Source organism: Ovis aries, chromosome 13 (genome assembly GCF_016772045.2).
Source record: "Ovis aries strain OAR_USU_Benz2616 breed Rambouillet chromosome 13, ARS-UI_Ramb_v3.0, whole genome shotgun sequence".
Classification (NCBI taxonomy): domain Eukaryota; kingdom Metazoa; phylum Chordata; class Mammalia; order Artiodactyla; family Bovidae; genus Ovis; species Ovis aries.
The window spans coordinates 67,340,788-67,360,503 of record NC_056066.1 but is presented as its reverse complement, the minus strand read 5'-3'; the positions used below and the strand labels follow the sequence as shown (position 1 = coordinate 67,360,503).

At 49.4% G+C, this 19,716-nt stretch overlaps 2 protein-coding genes and 2 non-coding genes across 4 annotated transcripts in view; 1 reads left to right on the top strand and 3 right to left on the bottom strand.

The window, feature by feature from the left end:
* Nucleotides 1–612: 612 nt before the first annotated feature.
* On the bottom strand, nucleotides 613–19,551 carry LOC105606886 (uncharacterized). Its single transcript, XM_042230036.1, has 5 exons — nucleotides 19,177–19,551; nucleotides 6,668–6,859; nucleotides 4,561–4,736; nucleotides 2,561–2,633; nucleotides 613–1,000 (listed from the first exon to the last, which is right to left on the bottom strand). Exons 1-5 carry the CDS (start codon nucleotides 19,549–19,551, stop codon nucleotides 689–691), a joined length of 1,128 nt encoding a protein of 375 aa, XP_042085970.1. The 3' UTR covers nucleotides 613–688.
* Nucleotides 1,906–2,039, bottom strand: LOC114117716 (small nucleolar RNA SNORA71). Its single transcript, XR_003591371.1, has one exon. It is a non-coding gene; the product is annotated as a small nucleolar RNA SNORA71 (small nucleolar RNA).
* Nucleotides 5,246–5,380, bottom strand: LOC114117715 (small nucleolar RNA SNORA71). Its single transcript, XR_003591370.1, has one exon. It is a non-coding gene; the product is annotated as a small nucleolar RNA SNORA71 (small nucleolar RNA).
* Nucleotides 19,236–19,716, top strand: part of LOC105616742 (endogenous retrovirus group K member 5 Gag polyprotein) — a 23,754-nt gene continuing 23,273 nt past the window's right edge. The window contains exon 1 of the mRNA XM_060397799.1: nucleotides 19,236–19,412. The gene's annotated coding sequence lies outside the window, so the exon portion shown is untranslated. The remainder of the gene's footprint in view (nucleotides 19,413–19,716) is intronic.

Sequence of the window (19,716 nt, the reverse complement as noted above, 5' to 3'; positions counted from 1 at the left end):
TACTGCTAAGTTGCTTCAGTTGTGTCTGACTGCGACCCCATAGATGGCAGCCCACCAGGCTCCCCCATCCCTGGGATTCTCCAGGCAAGAACATTGGAGTGGGTTGCCATTTCCTTCTCCAATGCATGAAAGTGAAAAGTGAAAGTAAAGTCGCTCAGTCGTGTCCGACCCTCAGCGACCCCATGGACTGCAGCCTTCCAGGTTTTCTAGGCAAGAGTACTGAAGTGGGGTGCCATTGCCTTCTCTGCTCAAAACCCTCTCCCTAAATTCACCCCATGTACTTCCACCCCAGAGCCCAGGGCTCTCCTGCCCTCCTGGAGGACTTCAGTGCCTGACTCTACGTCCAGCCCAACCCTCATCCTCACTTCCAAAGCCAACAATTCTAACAGCTCTCTTCTCTCCAAAACCTGAGCCCCCAGAGCACTTGGGATGGTTTAAACCCATGGCAATTTGCAATTCTACATCCCATCCTCAGGTCAGGCCTCAGGAGTGTGTGAAGTAGAAAGTCTCAGTGAGTGAAAACTGGAAGACCTGCCCGTGACCCACGGTCTCTCCACCCAGCTGTGCACACGGAGGCAGGGATTAAAGGAAACAAAAGAAACAAGCGGCAGGGCAGTTTCAAGATTTATTGAAGTGGGTGAGAGGACAAGATGCCCAGCAGAGACGCCTCCAACAGGAACTCCTGGTTCTAAAAGTTACACCAGAAACAGAGAGGGGGACATGGAGGCCACTGGAGGACCTGGTCCAGATGGAAGGAAACCAGTCTTCTGGGTCCGCTGTGCCCTGTGGCACCTGCTGGGAAGGGGCAGAGCCAGCTGAAGGTCTCCAGCTGTGAATCCCGAGGTCCCAGAGTCTCAGGCCTTAGCCAGGCCCCTGACCTGGTCACATGGGGCCAAGTCCTTCCATATTGTGCTGAGGCAACAGGAGAAGGAGGTCTGGCGGTGGTCACGCAGCAACACCCCTCTTCAGTCTGCTCGCCTGTCATCAGACCCAAAACAGCCTAAAAGAGGAAGTCAGATGAGGCTGGCAGCTTGGAACATCTGTCTCAGAAACAGAGGCCGACTTAGCCCCTTGGCAGTAACTCACCATGAGGAGGCTCCTCCAGGGGAGCTGGAACCCAGGACACCATCCTGAGAGGCCAGTGCTCCCATCCCTGAGGTGTCCTCCAAGGCAGCACCCCCAGCGTGATGGGGAGGTCACAGGGCAGGAGGTCACGACAAGGGTTTGCTCTCCAATGTTACCTTGCCTTTCTTCAAGCCAACATCTGTGAGAATGCCCCCAAATAGTCAGGGATGCGCTGTGGCTTTTTTCACACCAACCTCAGCAGAAAAAGGAAATCTCAAAGCTCCCAGAAAAGAATCAAAAAGAACACTGTCTTTTAAAAAATGCACCTTCTGAGGGCAACAGAGCAAATGTAGGAACTGGCAAAGAGATGGCTGGAGAGCCTGCTCTCAGGAGCTCCTCCCACTTGGTCCACCCCCACTGTATGTCAGAGGGGGACTGCCACGGCCCAGCAGCCCTCCCCCCACACTTTCATTACCTGCCTGCACACCTGACTTCAGGTGCGCACACTCACCCCAGCCTCAGATCATCCTCACGTTCCTCCCCTCCCCCCGAAGTCCCTCCTGTGGTCTATCACGTCCCAGTCCTTCCAAGGCTGGTCCACCACCACCTCCAAACAGCCGCTCCCCTTGACAATCTTACAGCAGTCCCCACACACCACCCAACATCGCGTGTGTTCATTACGCGTAATGCAGCCTGGCTCCTTACACCTGCTAACGTCTCGAAGCCTGACATGGACATGGCCTGGCTCTGGTAACAGGAGGCTATGCTGAGACGTCACTGCCCATCACAAAGGAGCCCCCAGCACCTGAGGGGGAAGCCCAGGCTGGAGAGAAGCAGGGGTGTGGGAAAGCGCCAGCATTTGAAAGGGACAGGTGCAGACCCTCCAAACTCGGGAAATTGCTTTCCACAACTTTTCTCCCTGCATTGTCAACGACCAGAGCACGGACAGCCCGTGGTCTCTTTTGAATGCAGGTGCATACAGGGCAGAGAGCACTCTGGGAAGAGAAGGCCAACAGTGGGCGAAACATTGGGAAAATACTACAACTGGAGGTTACAGGACTCACGTGGTCTTGGGTACCACAAAGTCACCTCCAACATAGCTGTGGTTTTTCAAATGACAGAAACAAGGTTCTGAATAGGATGCTGACTGAGACGGCAGTCAAAGGAGACTCAAGCCCAGGGGCGGAATCTCTGGCGCCCAGGTTCACATGCTTCTGCCCACACTCCGGGGAGGAAGGCAGATACCGCATAACTCTCAGTGCCCTAATGGGACTCGAGAGGTGCCATCCCTGCAGAAGCCACTGAAGACAGTGACGCTCCAGATGTGACCCAGGCTGCCCGGGGCTGGGCTGGTGAGTGGACCTGGGAACTCGTGGATGCGGCCTTCATCCCACCTCTCAGCTCCCCTACATCTTCATCCAAAGCCTCTGGGAACACACACATGACCACCATGTGGGAGGACCCAATACTCTAGAGAACGGACCAGAGATCTTACCTCAAGGACAGTGCAGTCTAGAATGCTCTTGACACGACAGCTTCCATGACGCCTCTGCACACAGTGGACTCGTCTGCAACAGACCAGAAGCCAAGGGTGAGCGCTCGACTTGCCCCTGCTCACAGGAGGGCAAAGGCACCAGGAAAGGGCTTAGCACTAGAGTTAGCAGACAGTAAACATCCCCCAAGTGTCGGCTGTTGTTACTTCCTGAAAAGACATGCTATTTCTTCAGACAAAAAACAGTAGTTAACTCTGAAGGAGACAGTGGATGCTCTGTGGCAGGGTGCCAATGCTGATTGATGTATAATTGATCAGGGACAGGCAGAAAAGGATGCCGTCGCCAGATTTATGGGAACGTGCATGGCCAGCTGACAGCAACTGGGCATCAAGGGGAACTGAAGCAACACACAAAAGGAAACTGTTTCCCGAGAGCAGGAGCCAGAAGGAAACGCCCCAGCGATGGCACGGACACACCCCAACAGACCCTGGAGGCCCAAGGGGTGGGCAGAGAGACACAGAAGTGTAGAAATCTCCCAAAACTAGGGAGCGAGGATGCGAGGCAGCCCTACTGTGTGTCCTCTGTCTGCACTACCAATAAGCAGGCCACAGGCAGCCCAGCATCACTTCCAAGCGCAGCGGCTGAAAAGGACAGAGGGCTTACTGAAAAAGGAGGCCAGTGGCAGAGGCTCGGAGCAGTCAGCCCAATTGGGCATGAGGACCCAGTATCTGCTTCTAGTCCTGCTAAAAAGCCATCCACGTGGCCCAGAAGGGACAGCCAAAGGGAGGACACCTCTGAAAGAAAAGTGACGGAGTTCCTAGGTTGTAACAGACAGCAATGACATGAGCCGGAGACAAACAGCCTCACTGCAGTCCTGCTTTCTGGAGGGTGAAACCAGAAACAGGAGAAGGTCCCAGGGTCAGGAGGAGGCAGAGAAGTGACTGACACACGAGTACCGGTGGACATGTCAGAATCCTTTCCCTGCTCCACACACTCTGCTGCCAACGTGTAGGGCTCCCCAAGGGCTCTCAAGACCAAGCACACAAAGAGGAACCAGGTGGGTCCTCAGAGACCCCAGAGAGGGTGAAGCTGAGTGCGAGGACCAAGTCACCCTTGTCTCTCTTCTATCTATTCCCAGACCACGCGGGGACATCATGCACCTTGCGGGAGGCAAAGCCCCAGATCTCCAGGGAACAGGACTCACCTGGGCCAGCTGTCTCCTGACAGGATGGGACACCTCGCAGGGACCCCTGTGCACCATGCTGCTTCCTCTGAGACGGTCAAGAAGCCCTGGATGAGCAGCCTGGATGCCACCTGGTCACCACGTCCTGGAACCCAGAGTACCTGGGTTCTCAGAGAAGCTGGCTGCTTCACAAACGTGGGCTGTGTTCCCAACCCACGAGCCACACCTTTTATTCCCAGGACGGAAGTCGACTACTCCACACAGGACAACAGCTCATCTGCGTCTGAGACAGAGACGGCTTTTCAGATCATCTTTTGTGCAAACTCAGATGACTGAGGACCCACCATTAGGGGGTTGGGGGTGTGTGTGAGGAGGTAAAGGCACCTCCGGCCTCCTGCAGAGGTGAGGCCTGGTGTCTGTTTAAGCCTTGTCCAATTGCATTAAAAGTGAAGTCACTCAGTCGTGTCCGACTCTTTGCAATCCCATGGCCATGGGATTCTCCAGGAATACTGGAGTGGGTTGCCATTTCCTTCTCCAGAGAATCTTCCCAACACAGGGATCGAACCCAGGTCTCCCGCACTGCGGGCAGACTCTTTACTGTCTGAGCCACCAGGGGCTCCTAATTGCATTACTACTGTGATTCTTGTTATTTAAGCCTGTCCAAGGGCATTACTGTTCTAGTTCCTGCCACCATAACCACAGGTCATGGGGAAACTCTCCCTTAGTAGACTAGGCTCGGTCTCACACCAAGGAACCTCCAATGGATAAATAGTGGTCAACACGGAGAAAAACTCCAAGAAAAGAAAACACAGGAAATACCTCCACCTCTCCCTGGGCTGGCTGGCCAAAAGCAGTCTTTCTCTGATTCTCCATGACGTGATGGGCCACGCCACCTCACTGGGATGAGTCTGTGCTGTCCTCTCCTGCTGGGCAACTGTTCCACAGCTGCTGAGCACCAGACACCTGCCAGGCACTGAGCAGATGACACTCAGATACTGACCTTGAGATAAAAGCAGAGAGAGGCAGAAAAGACAAAAAAACTCATGATTCCCATGAAGTATGATTAGTATCCTCACCTTGTGTCAAGCCACTCTCCAGACCACAAGCTGGACTAAGGACCTGGAAAGGGGGAAGAGGGGAGGTAGACCTGGCTTTCTGGAGGGAAGCTCTTGGTGAAAATTACCCAGTGGCTCCACAACCAGCCCCAGCTTCTAAGAAACAGCCCATGCTTTATCTTCCTTTTTTTTTTTTAAACACATTATTGACCAGAGACTTATTATTAATGCATCTTTTTTCACCCAGACATTTTTGACCACGGATGTATCAATATCACTTTCATAACAAATCACTGGCACCAGACATTAGTTTCCTGCAAAAATCCCCTGGTCAACAATGAGTTAAAAGCTTCTCAGCAACTAGCACTGAGCCTGGCATAGGCAGCACTTAGTAAGCTGCACACCAGGTGCCCGGAGGCAGATCTAAAAAGGCGGTAGAAGGGAGGAGGTGTGTGACAGCTCCAGAGTTCAGAAGGGACAGGAGTGAACCCTCCAAACACGGGGAAAATGCTTTCAGCAGTTCCTTTCCCTGCACTATCAATGACCAAGGCACAGGCAGCCCACGATCACTTTCGAATGCAGGGGCAGAGAAGGGCAGATGGGGAATCAGGCAGAGCAGCCCGGGTTAGCAGCTGGCTCTCCACCCAGGCAGGGGAAAGCCACCCAGCCAGGCCCAGGACCCCAGGCACTAGCCTCACTTCCTGAAAAGGTTCCACCGCCCCCCATCAAAAGAAGCCGGGGGAAGACTAACTTCTGGTTAAAAAAAAAAAAGAAAAAAGCCTCAATTACTCATCCACCCCACAAATACCAACTGAGGACCCACTACATGCCAAGAACTGTGAGTTCAAATAAAAAGAACACAGACCAGGCCTCTGCCCTTCCGGAGTGATTGCCATTTTCCCACTTGAAGAAAAGGAACGCTCAGGAGAATAAAGGAACTCACCCCAGGTTCCCCGGCTAATGCTAATGAGGGGCTGAGTCAGGATCCGAACTCTGGCCTTTCTGGCCCCCAAACCCACCCCATCCTCCTGCACAAGGGCTTTGCAAGGCAGGTCCCAGAACCCTCAAGCCCAGGAACCACCCCCTCTGCAATAGGGCAGGAAGGCCACAGCTCCACCACTGCTCCAGGGGACACCTCCGTCCCTGGACACGGCGGGGGCGCGGCAGGCAGTGCGGGTCAGGGTCCTGCAGGAGGGGAGGGGGCGCCGCCCGAGGCAGGGTCTTCAGCTGCGCAGGGCCTGGCCCGGAAAGAGAGGGGAAGGCCTTCAGTTCGAAGCAGGGGCCCAGGAAGCCAGACTCTGCTCTTCTCTAGGGCCCTGGGGGAGCCCTCAGTTAAAGTGGAGGTTTGAACACTTTTCCCTTAGAGGTTACCGAGATCACGAAGGTCACGAAGATATTTGTCCGGCAACAGACAAGCGGCTTCAGGGGATGAAACGTTGGAGTCGGACGTGATGGGATGTGATCAGGGGCCTCTGGCGCCACAGCGCGGGTGCGGTTCACACCGGCTCCGCACGAACCTCCCTGCGATACCTCGGGCCTACGCATCCCGGGACCCGCTTCTCGCCGTCGGTGGGCTCAAGTCTCCCCACCGGGCGAGTGAGGCCCGGGACCCGACGCTCCAAAACGGCGCCGGCCGGTAGTGCGGTGACCCGAGGGCCCTTTGTCAAGAACACGAGTGCAGAGAGGTCCACATGCAGCGCAGGGAACCGGCTCAGAACCAAGAGTGGGCCTGGGCTTGGAGCTGACCTGCACTCCCCGACCCCAAGGGCCTCAGTTTCCTCTCCTGTCGGGCGCAGGGGCGTACGGAGAACCGGCCTTAGGGGGGTTCCGGTCTGGGGGTTCTGGGGCAGCTTGGTCCTGCAGTGACTCACCCGGGGCGCCAGGAATGTCGGCTGCAGGTCAAACTGGACGACGTGAGAAGATGCTGGACGGTCCCGGCGACTCGGAGACAGAACCCGCCCTCCCTCTGTTGGGTGCTGGCGGAACTGCAGTTGAGAGACGGGCTGGGGCCTAGAGCGGCGAATCCCCGGATGGACCCCGCGCAAGCAGTCTCTTCGCGCCCCCTAGTGGATCGGAGTTGAAACCTACCCGCCAAGTATTCAAGCATTCTTTCATCTCCCCAACCATCCATCCGACTATTAAATGGTTAGGACGTCTGTAGTTTTGAGCTGTCTATTCCTTCTCTCTGATTTTCTGTTGCATTCACTCTTCCTATTGAATTCAGTCTTGCTGGGAACGTCAATTATGGTGTCCTGCCTTCTGACAAAGTGTTGTGTGTGGGGCTGAAGCTGGGGAAACTATGCTTTCTTCTTTAATTTTGTATCTCGAGTGTGAGAGTGTGGATCCTAAAGAGCTTGGAGGCTAGTTGTGGGGCTATGAGTAGAATCATACTTCAACCAATTTCCAAATTAAGATGGCTGCACTGTGGAGGTGTGACTTATTGGGGTTCTGAAGGACTCAAACAGAAAAGGGAAATGGGAAGATGTTCAGAAAAGGGAGGAAGAGAAAGACTAAGAAGCTGATGTCGGGGCAAGGATGGGGGAGTGGATGCATGTGCTGGGATGTGAAGAAGTTAGAAACTGCATGGGGCATCTCATTGCATGATCTTTAAATTCTGATGCAAGAGAAGAAACAGAAATTTTCATTGTTGCAATGAGAGAGGGGCTCACTAGATTCCGAAGTGTAAGAAAAATTCCATGTGTCTTAGTCAGCTCCTGGCTCCTGAGGGCTTAAAAACGAGAAAAAGGACAATTGAAAGGATCTAAGCAAAGTGAAAGTCAATAAAACAACAAGAGTAGAAACTAAAATAGCAGAAAATGAGCATAATCATATGTAGAGCAACAGAGCCAAACAATTTTAGCAATGAGGAAGTTGGTACAGTCAGAGCAGAAAGTAAAAAAATGAGAGAACAATCTATTTGACTTTTTGCTCATAAAATTTAAAACTTAGGTAAAATGAGCACTTTTCTGGAAAATATTTAACAGAATTGTCTTAAGGGAAAAATAGAAAACCCAAATAATTTCATAACACTGTAAGCAATTGAATCCATAGTTAAGTCTTCCCACAAAGAAAACATCATAACCAAGTGCCTTAATAAGTAAGTTCTACAAAGCTTTACGATATTATACAGCCTCCTGGATAAGAGAAAAAGAGAAAACAGTTCTAAGTTCACATAATTCCCAAATTAGAAAAGGTTAATAAAATAAAAAATAAATTATAGGTTAATTTATTTAGAAATATAAACATCCTAAAAATATATTGGTAAATCTCAGATAGAACCAGGCTTGGTCAGTGATAACAGGAAAGCAAAGGACCCAGCTCAGATTCAACTGCCTTTCGACTCCTCTTCCTTTCACTGTTCCCCACCCTCCACCCACTGTATCCCTGGGTATGGCCTGCCCGCCCAGTGAGCTCACCCAGGAAGGAGCAGGGTCTTGGCCAAGCATGCCAAGCAAGGCAAGCCACAGAGACCCTGAGATGTTTGCACGCTCAACACCTAGGCATCTCTGCATGGTCAGTACCTCCCAACCCACCGATGAGATGAGACACCTCCCAGATGCATGACTCTTCCCCCAGCTACAAAAAGGTGGAAGTGCCTGTCCTTTGGCCTAGAAAGTAACTGAGAATTGAGAGTTTCAAGATTGTGGAGTTAAGGATTGCATTTCTCAGAAGTCCCTCTACTTCTTGCAAACCTTTCTCTTATTCTAGTGGACCTTCATGGGTTACACTGTCACAGGTTTAGTTATTAATATCTTCCGCTTGTCCTCATGAAGCTTGTGGGAAAATTCCCCCCAAGTGTTGCTCTTTAAAGATATTTCCAGGGACTACTCTGGTGGTCCAGTGGTTAAGACTCCAAGTTTCCTAATGCGGGGACCAAGGTTCAATCCCTGGTTGGGGAGCTAAGATCCCACATGCTGTGCAGCATGGGAGGGGCAAAAAAAGATATTCCCAAGAGTCTTCATTAGAAGGGCCCACCATTTAAGGATTAGAATGGAGATTTTTTGAATTCCCCCCTCCTTCAGGGTGGTAGAAAATAGGGTGACTCTGCAGGGCCAGAGAAGGATGTGCTAGGAAAATATCAAGTGTTTTCTGTGTTTAACCAAGCATCCCTAACATCTCTGCTTCTCAGCAAGAGACTATAATATGAATGGCATGTCCATGAGTTGGGCAGTGCACAGCCTGCACCACCGTATGTGGCAATCCTGCCTCCCTTCAGTGGAAGGTGGGTGGATGTGCACTTCAGGGCACACCCAGCCTGTGTCCCCTTGCTACCTCACATGTAAGAAATGGAGTAAATGTAAAGTCGGAAGTCCACACACAGAGAGAGGGGGACATACAGGACAGAGTGTCCTGGTAGCATTTCAGTCCCTGGTGTTTGTCACCTTGGAAGCTCGGTTCCACCTCTGCCCTTCCTCTTGTTCAATTATGTAGGCTTCCCAATAATGTAATTCGTTGTTAGCATAAGTTAGGTTTCTGTCTCCAACACTCCTGGCTAAAAGCCCATAAATGGCCAATTATTAAGGTATTCCACCAGTGGCATGGAGCATGGGAGGTTGGCAGTTGCCTGATGCACTGTGTGTGCTTATCTCACATGACTTTCTCATCTACGACACTGGCCTGCCTAACTGGAGACTGCAGCAAACAGGGCAGCATGTTGAAGTCTCAAAATCAAAGTATTGTGACAAGCTTTGCTTGGGGCATTCAGATAACAGTCCATGCTCAGTGGCTTGGCCTTTTTTGTCAGTCCGTGATGTGTCTGCAGACCTTAAAAACAAAACAAAATTGCAGTGCATGCTCTGGAAGCTCCTGAAGGGGTGGATGTTTCAAGGGAGTCTACTGCTGCCGGGGATGTGTTGGGGACCTATCCAGAACAGGAGTAGGCTGATGACTAGGTCTGCCTGGAACAAGGCTCTTTCAGGAGTGGACACAGTGGGCTTAAGGAGGCTCTACGGGGAGGAGAAGCCACCAGCCACTTGCTACTGGTCATCAAAACAGAACAGTAGCAGCAAAAAGAGGGCAAGGGCACTGCTCTGCCAGTGAACCTTCTATTCATTCATTCAATACACAGTGAGTAAGTGCTTCCACTCTGCGGGCACTGTGCTAGTGGGTGTGGCCAGCAGATGACAATCACAGCCTGACTGGCAGGAAATTTAAAAAGGAACAGTGAAAACTACCACCTAAACAATTCCCCAAACAACTGTTAAGTTAATGATTTTTTCCCATAAAGGCACTGGAAAAGCCATGCCCCTTTTCAAATGCTGATTTTTGTTTTTCTACTTGTATAATGACTGGGACTTCCCTGGTGGCTCAGACAATAAAGTGTCTGCCTGCAATGCAGGAGACCCAGGTTCGATCCCTAGGTTGGGAAGATACCCTGGAGAAGGAAATGGCACCCCACTCCAGTTCTCTTGCCTGGAAAATCCCATGGACAGAGGAGCCTGGTAGGCTACAGTCCATGGAGTCACAAAGAGTCGGACACAACTGAGTAACTTCACTTTCACTTCTTTCACTGAATGACTGGGAGGTATAGGGATGAATGAAAGAAACCCTTTGTGTCTGCCTCATTCCAAGCTTATGGTCTAATAATCCACCAATATCCAATTAGCTCTGTCCCACAAATGCAAGCATGGGTTTCTATTGGGAAGTCTAGTAATTTATCCCAGTGACATCAAAAGTGTGGTAGATATCACAGAATCGGGAAGAAGACAAGATATGATAGACTGAGTTATGACCCCTCAAAAGGTGTTATGTTGAAGTCGTTTAACACCTGGTACCTGGGGATGTGACCTGCTGTGGAAACAGTCTTTACAGAGGTAATTAAGTTAAAATGAGGTCACGTTGCAAGAGGGAGGACCATTAATCCAATATGACTGGTGTCCTTACAAGTAAGGAGAAAGGTACTCCAGGAGAATGCTGTGTGACTCCCAAGGTTGATGGGCACCACCAGAAGCTAGGGAGAGGCAAGGAAGAATCTTGCCCAGAGTATCAGAGGGAACATGGCCCTGCCGTCACATTGATTGTGGACTTCTAACCTCCAGAATAGTGAGAGAACACATTTCTGTCTTAAGCCACCCAGTTTGTGGCACTTTCTTATGGCAGCCCTGGGGAATAAATTCAATACACATAAAAATTTTCTTTCTCTTCCACATCTTACCTGTATTAGCAAGCTACTTAATCTTTCTGAATCTCAGTTTCTTGACTCTAAAGTAGATCGAATATGCAAAATGGAGCAGCTGCTGTGTGAAAAAAAAATTTTTTTGGCTGCACCATGCAGCTTGCAGATTCTTAGTTCCTTGACCAGGGATCAAACTCAGACCACAGCAGTGAAAGCGCTGAATCCTAATCACTAGGCTACCAGGGAACTCTCTGGTGCAGCTGCTGGGGCAAATAGTGTGGTGGTTGCTCAAAATATTAAAAATGGAATTGCTGTAGGATCCAATGATTTCACTTATGGATATATCCTCAAAACAACTGAAAGCAGGGTCTTTAAGGGATATTTGTCCCCCCACGTGCATGGCCATATATGCACTATAGCCAGAAAGAAGCCACTCAAATGTCCATTGGTGGATGAATGGATAAATATGATGTGGTCTATCACATAATGGAATATTATTCAGCCCTCAAAAGGAAGGAAATTCTAACAAATGCTACAACATACATGAACCTTAATGATATCATGCCAAGTGAAATAAACCAGTTATAAAAGGACAAATACTGAATGATTCCAGGCTTCCCTAGTGGCTCATTGGTAAAGAATCCATCTGCCAATGGTGGAGACACAAGAGATGTGGGTTTGATACCTGGTCCGGGAAGATCCCCTGCAGAAGGAAATGGCAACCCACTCCAGTGTTCTTGCCTCGGAAATCCCATGGACAGAGGAACCTGGTGGGCTATAGACCATGGGGTCCCAAAGAGTTGGCCATGACTTAGCAACTAAAGAACAATAACTGAATGATTCTACTTATGCAAGTTTCCTTGACTAGTCCAATTCAGAATCAGAAAGTAGAATGGTGGTTGCCAGGGACTGGGGAAAGTGGAGTTACTATTGGATGGCTGTAAGTTTCAGTTTGAAAGATGAGAAGAGTTCTGGGGATTGACTGCACAACGATGTGAATGTACTGGACACTACTGAGCTGAATATTTAAAAATGGCTAAGATGGTAAGTTTTATGTTATGGTTATTTTACAATTCAAAAATTTAGGAGACTTCCCTGGTGGTCCAGAGGTTAAGAATCTGCTTTACAAGGCAGGGGACACAGGTTCGATTCCTGGTCGGGGAACTAAGATCCCACATGCCTTGGAGCAACTAAGCCATCAAGCCACAGCTGGAGTCAGTGCCCCACAAAGAAAGATCCCACATGACGCAATGAGGATCCTGTGTGCCGCAACTGAGACTCGGCGCAGCCAGATAAATATATAAACATTTTTAAAAAATTAAAATAGGTAAAATAATGCATTGAAATATGTGAATACCATAAGTGCTTTTTTCAGTAGTTGATATCTTACCTTAAATAGTAAACTAGTAATACATTTTAGCTATTACCATGGTTATCATAATTTGATTAAAAATTAATATTCATTCATGCTGCTGCTGCTAAGTCGCTTCAGTCGTGTCTGACTCTGTGTGACCCCATAGACGGCATAAAAATTCTTAGAATTCTAAAAATAGAATATACATCATAAAACATTGTGCTCAGTCACTTCAGTCATATCTGACTCTAACCCAGTGGACTGTAACTCGCTAGACTCCTCTGTCCGTGGGATTCTCCAGGCAAGAATACTGGAGTGGGTAGCCATACCCTCCTCCAGAGGATTTTCCTGACCCAGGGATGGAACTCGCATCTCTTTCGTCTCCTGCATTGGTAGGCAGATTCTTTACCTCAGAGCCACCAGGGAAACTGTCAGTCAATATCATACACAATGGTGAAATCATGGAAGAATTCTTCTATTTTTATCCTAGAAGCTCCAGAAAAATAGTCAGGGATGTCTGCTGCCCTTGGCCAGGATGACCCAAGATCATAAAAGTAAAGAATTGGGGACTTCCTTTGCGGTTCAGAGGCTAAGATTCTGCGCTCCCAACGCAGGGGGCCCAGGTTCCATCCCTGGTGAGGAAACTAGATCCCCCACAAACACCACAACAAGAGTTCACATGGCACAGCAAAGACAGAAGGTCCTGTATGCTGCAACTAAGACTCAGCACAGCCAAATAAACAAAGGCACAAATAAATAAATATTTTAAGAGTACAGAATTCATATCGTCAACTAGCATGGTGAGAGAGAATGAGCCAAAGTCAAATATTGTTATCCTGGAATGCTCAGGTATTCAGGCAAGATAGATAATGATTCTCAAGTCAGGAAAGTTTAAGTTAATTAGCCACAAACATCTCAGTTATTTAGTTAGCAAAGGAGGCCCAAAACTGCTGCTCAGGGAAACTCAAGTTAAATAGCTAAGACCATCCAGAGTCATTAGTCAAGAGGGTTGATTCAAGGATTGTCCACCGCCGAATGAAGGAAAGTCTGATGTCACCAGGCAAAGTTACCAGGCTTTCTCTTGGGCTCTAGTCCCCCAGGGCCCAGCCTGCCAGTTTCTGAAGGGAGAAAGCCACCTCTTCTCCTGTCTGTCCCCATGGCAGAGGCCTGAGCTATATAAACCCTCAGTGAGCTCACACTGACTCCCCCTCCAGCATCAGTGGCCTTCAGCCCAGGACAAAAATGAACCAGAAGCAAGACTAGTCACAGGGAGGTTTGGAAGTCAGAGAACCCAGCTAGGGGGACCCAGGGAAGTGGGGGTGTGGAGACCTCGGTGGGAACTGACCCTGGTGGAGAGACCCTCTGTCTCATCTCTGTCCGAGCATCCAGTGAGGGTTTGGGGCTGCTGGAGACCCCCAAACAGGCCCAGACCTGGGCCACAGGACAGCAGAGGCCCTGGGCGGCTAGACTGGCCAAGGCTACCACTGGGCCTCAGTCCAAGCCTATTCCTCCTGAAAGATGTAGTAACAGAGCATCAATAAGGTGAGGAGGAGGAAGAGGAACAGAAAAATAAAAATTGCCAGTATGTTGTTCATTCTTAGTGTGGGGATGGAACTTGGAGCTCCTGCAGGGCTCACCAGGCCAGCTGCTGACTTCCGGCCTAGACCCTGGGCATCACTTCCTTGGGACAATCTGTTTAGTCAGCTGAGACCTCATCTCCAAGCCCCACCCCTCTGCGACCCCACCCCAGGTCCAGGCAGCAGGAATCTCTCAGCCACTGTGAGGTCACAAACTCCAAGATGGCAGAATGTTGGCCTCCCAGTCACAGCCCTATCCTTTATAAATGCGATTAGTATTCTGAAAGTGAGACTTTTCGTATGTCATCATAAAACATATATATTATATATACATATTTTGCCTCTCTCTTTGAACTTTCTAAATGGAAATATCTTTTCCCTATCCTTAGAAAAATATGAGGCAGTCCTCATAACTTCTCTGATCCTTCTTAGGTAATAAGTCTTGTGTTACTAAAAATAGCAAACATGATTTCTATTCCATTAATTTAAATGTTCATCTCATATATTCATCATGCTTTCAGTGACTGTTGATAGTTAAGACTTCTCTGCTCTCCACCGTCTGGGACCAAGCATAGGGTGGGCTGCTGTCTGCTAGGAGGGAATGGGAACCTTCTCCCTTTACTTGCCCAGATGTGTTTCTAGTCACCAGTTTCTGCTCAGTCCTCCTACCCCCCAACTCCCAGTACCTCCAGGATCAGGTGAAATGAAGAGTGAGATGGGGGAACATTTCTCCCCAGGCTGGACCTGAAATTAAGGCTGTGCATTCTCCTTCGGCCCCTATTTCAAGGGTTCTTCAGCGAGCCTCCTCCTGGTGCCCTTTGACTGAACCCCATGTGGTGTGAACAGGCCCTCTTCTAGCAGGCTCTGTCTAAAGTAGAACCTCTTGGGCAGCAGGTAGCCAGTCCTAGCCCAGATTCTACACCTGCTAAAGGAGACAATATACTGAGGAAGGGGTTGGGCACGGGTCACCTGGGGTTTCCAACGCTAGGTGACATTAATCAAGCTCCAAGGTGTTCCTGCTGGAGCTCCCGGTATGAGGATCACCAGAGAAAAAGGAACATCCTCCTACTCTTCCTCTTAGGGGCAAAGGAGGAGGGACTATTTTAACACACAGAGCCCATGATTCCCTCTTTTTCATGCCTAACACTGTACTTTAAAATATATATATACATATATATATTTATTTATGGCTGTGCTGGGCCTTCATTGCTTTGCACAGGCTTTCTCTCGTTGCAGAGAGCAGGGGCTACTCTCTAGCTGAGGTGCGTGGGCCTCTCCTTGTGGTGGTTTCTCTTGTTGCAGAAGACGGCTCTAGGGCATGTGGCTTCAGTAGTTGCTGTGCGCAGGATCAGTAGTTCTGGCACACGGGCTTAGTGGCTCGGCAGCACGTGGGATCTTCCCGGACCAGGGATCGAACTGGTCGCCCCTGCATTGCAAGGCAGATTCTTAACCACTGGACCACCAGGGAAGCCCCACTATACTGTTAATACCCTCGGATTGGAAGAGAGGATTGAGTCACAAGCAACCATTTTCCAGTTATTTCTTCCTAAATTCTACATCTAACCCAATACACTCTTTGGAAGGTAGCTGCCATTTTATCAGGTGGAACCTTCAAAAATTACAACCATGATTTGCTGTTGTTCAGCTACTCTTTCCTGTATTTTGGTGCCTCCTTGGTACCTCGGCTGAAATACCTATTTTAATATTTTGTTACACTAACAACAAGCATCAACCGCGCCTTTCAGATGGTCAGCCTCCTCTAGAGACTGGGGATGCAGAAATGAACCCTCCCAGATTCCCTCCCTGGCATCACGGGCACAAAGATGCAGATTACCTAGGCTGGAATCATGGCTCTGACCTTTCCCAGGCTTCTGAAAGCAGCTTTCCTTTACTCTGCAGCTTAGAACTACAAGGCTCCTCGTCTGAGTGGCACAGGAGACCCAGCCCCTCTCAGGAGGTCCCAGGCTCGTGGCTGGGGCCTGCGGAAGGGACTTGCTGTCAGTCCCCCACTTGCTGTTCCTCTCCTCTGGCTCCAGAGGGCTGATCAAAGCCAGACGGCCTGAGACCTGGGCTGTTGGACACAGCAGCCACCAGGCCCATGTGGCCACAGAGCGCTGAGGATATCTCCAGTCCCAGCTGCAATGTGCTGTCAGCATAAAACATACACTGATTCCAAAGACTATGCGCAAAGGAAAAGAAATAGTAAATATCTTATTAATAATTTAAAAATATTGGTTACACATAGAAATAATATTTTGATTATCTTGTATTAACTAAAATATAGTATTAAAATTAATTTTGCCTTTTAGGTACTTTTAAATTTTTTATTTCTTTTTATTGAAGTATAGTTGATTTACAATGTTGTGTTAGTTTTTGGTGTACAGCAAAGTGACTCTCTCTCTATATATATTCTTTTTAAATTTTTATGGATTTATTTACTCGGGCTTTCTCCAGTTTTGGAGAGCAGGGGCTAGTCTCTAGTTGTGGTGCGCCGGCTTCTCATTGTGGCGACTTCTCTTCTTGTGAAGCATGACTTTTGGAGCACGTGGGCTTCAAGAGTTGCAGTACATGAGCTCAGTGGTTGTGGCACACGTGCCCCGCCACATGTGGAATCTTCCTGGACCAGGAATCAAACCTGTGTCCTCTGCGTTGGCAAGCGGATTCTTAACCACCGGGCCACCAGTGAAGTGCGCTGTATTCTTTTTTATACTCTTTTCCATGATGGTTTATCACAGGACATTGAATATAGTTCCCTGTGCTATACAGTAGGACCTTGTTGTTTGTGCATTAGACACATTTTTTTTTTTTTTTACCTTGGTGCTGGTTTAATCACTAAGTCGTGTCTGACTCTTGCAACCCCATGGACTGTAGCCTGCCAGGCTCCTCTGTCCATGGGATTCTCCAGGCAAGGATACTGGAGTGGGTTGCCATTTCCTTCTCCAGGGGATCCTCCTGATCCAGGAACTGAACCCAGGTTTCCTGCACTGTAGTCAGATTCTTTACCAACTGAGCTATGAGAGAAGCCCCCACCTTTTATAATCTTACTTTTATTTTCTTTTTTATTAAGTTTTATTGGAGTATAGTTGCTTAACCTTTTTAATGTGGCTCCTGGGAAATTTAAAATTACACATTCAGCCAGCATTGTATTTCTACTGGATAGCGCTGCCTGTAGACCCTTCAAATACGGAGCACTCTCTAGGTCTCATAAATAATCCCATCGTGTTCTAAATAATCCATGGTGTCCTCACAGTGACAGAAACTCTGGACTTAAAATAAAAATACTTACGTAGAGCAACTACCATGCTTGGCCATCTGCTCTGTGCTATGTCCTTGATGTGCACTGTTTCATTCAATCCTCACAGCAACATTATGAGGAGGGGAGCTCTGACTCTGCCCATTTTCCAGAAAGGAAAACTAAGGCTGGACAAAGTTAGGTCATAGCCACACGGAGAGTGAGGGCAAGAGCAGGAGACAGGAGGGCACCAGCACTGTGTGCACACCCAGCTCGTTAGTCTAGTGTCCTACCAGCCACAGCATCCCCCGGCCCCTCCTCCTCAGGAGACCCCCTAGGGTCTCACAGTCTTAGAACTGCACCAGCTCCTCCCAGCTACAGAAGATGGAGTGCTGTCACCCTCAGACACCACCCCCAGCCATCTCCCTCTTTGTTGTATCAGTCAATGCAAACATGATTAAGTCCTTCTTGATCAAAAGCAGCTTCAAGGCTCAGTTCAGTTCAGTCGCTCAGTCGTGTCCGACTCTTTGCGAGTCCATGAATCCAAGCACGCCAGGCCTCCCTGTCCATCACCAACTCCCGGAGTTCACTCAGACTCACGTCCATCGAGTCCGTGATGCCATTCAGCCATCTCATCCTTGGTCGTCCCCTTCTCCTCCTGCCCCCAATCCCTCCCAGCATCAGAGTCTTTTCCAATGAGTCAACTCTTCGCATGAGGTGGCCAAATACTGGAGCTTCAGCTTTAGCATCATTCCTTCCAAAGAAATCCCAGGGTTGATCTTCAGAATGGACTGGTTGGATCTCCTTGCAGTCCAAGGGACTCTCAAGAGTCTTCTCCAACACCACAGTTCAAACGCATCAATTCTTCGGCGCTCAGCCTTCTTCACAGTCCAACTCTCACATCCACACATGACCACAGGAAAAACTATCGCCTTGACTAGATGGACCTTAGTCGGCAAAGTAATGTCTCTGCTTTTGAATATACTGTCTAGGTTGGTCATAACTTTTCTTCCAAGGAGTAAGTGTCTTTTAATTTCATGGCTGCAGTCACCATCTGCAGTGATTTTGGAGCCCCCCAAAATAAAGTCTGACACTGTTTCTACTGTTTCCCCATCTATTTCCCATGAAGTGATGGGACCAGGTGCCATGATCTTCGTTTTCTGAATGTTGAGCTTTAAGCCAACTTTTTCACTCTCCTCTTTCACTTTCATCAAGAGGCTTTTTAGCTCCTCTTCTCTTTCTGCCATAAGGGTGGTGTCATCTGCATATCTGAGGTTATTGATATTTTTCCCGGCAATCTTGATTCCAGCTTGTGTTTCCTCCAGTCCAGTGTTTCTCATGATGTACTCTGTATATAAGTTAAATAAGCAGGGTGACAATATGCAGCCTTGATGTACTCCTTTTCCTATTTGGAACCAGTCTGTTGTTCCATGTCCGGTTCTAACTGTTGCTTCCTGACCTGCATACAGATTTCTCAAGAGGCAGGTTAGGTGGTCTGGTACACGCTAGGCTTATCTCCTTGTCATCCTCACGTTCCAGTTGCAGGTCATCAGAACACTATTTAAGTCTGGCGAAGTCCTAATGAATCCACAGTCAGAATTCATTCATTTGTTCAACTGAGCCAGCCTCGAAACTAGGTACTCTGAATACAATGGTAAATCAGATTAAGACCGCTATTGTCCAAGCTCAACACAGTCAACACAAGCTCTTGCTAATAACAGTTCCTGTCTTAGGCTCCCTGGTAAAGAATCTGCCTGCCAAGCAGGCAGGTTCAGTCCCCGGGTCGGGAAGATCCCCTGGAGGAGGAAATGGCAACCCAGTCCAGGATTCCAGCCCAGATAATCCTAGGGACAGAGGAGCCTGGCGGACTACCAGTCCAAAGGGTTTCAAGAGTTGGACACGATTTAGCAATTAAACAACAACAGGTAGAAGAGTAACCATTCCTACAGATTAATGACAAATCAGTGACAACAAACAGAACCCAAAGAAAAGCAGAGCAGATGAGGGAACGTTACTGCCAAAATTCCAGTCTGCTTCTGGAAATTACCCAGTCATGCAGACGCAGAACTTGGACTCCGCTCCACAAGAGGGCGCTACAAAACCGCTTGCGCGGGATCCACTCCGGGCAACGCCGCTCTAGGCCACAAGCCCCGTTTCAGCTGCATTTCCGCCGTCGCCGTGCGCGTGGAGGCGGTTCTTGCCCCTTTGTCCACGTTTCGTCGTGGATCCCACGCCATCTGCACGTATCCGGGTTCCATCCGCGGACACCGGTATCTTCCCGCACTGTTGGCTTTGTCTCCGCCGCTCTCCCGCGCCGTCTGGTCGTGGGGCACTCCGGGTGAGTCCTCTGCGGGAAGCGCCGGGCACGTGGTCCGCTCCCTCCCCAGCCCAAGGGGAAACAGACCCGAGCGGGGAGTACAGGCCGCAGGTCGCCTCAGAGCCCTCCGCTCCCTGTTCCGAGCCCGTCCCCTGAGCATGTGGGTCTCTCGGGACTCGTCTTCTCGACAGAGGGGCCTCTGGTCGTCTGGCCTCCTGCCGGCGCCGCTTCGGAATATGGGGGTCCCCTGGCCTCACCCATCTGTGGGGAAACTTGGGCTGGCCGACGGTGAAAAGCGGGTCAGGGGATGCGTGGGCCCCAAGGT

What these genes read in the sequence shown, in the direction of transcription:
- LOC105606886 (XM_042230036.1), bottom strand. Translation starts at nt 19,551, where the DNA reads ATGCTCAGGGGACGGGCTCGGAACAGGGAGCGGAGGGCTCTGAGGCGA. An exon ending in GAGTGGATCCCGCGCAAGCG is followed by an intron (nt 6,860 to 19,176) that starts GTTTTGTAGCGC and finishes CCGATCCACTAG; the next exon opens with GGGGCGCGAAGAGACTGCTT. An exon ending in CGACATTCCTGGCGCCCCGG is followed by an intron (nt 4,737 to 6,667) that starts GTGAGTCACTGC and finishes TCTCAAGGTCAG; the next exon opens with TATCTGAGTGTCATCTGCTC.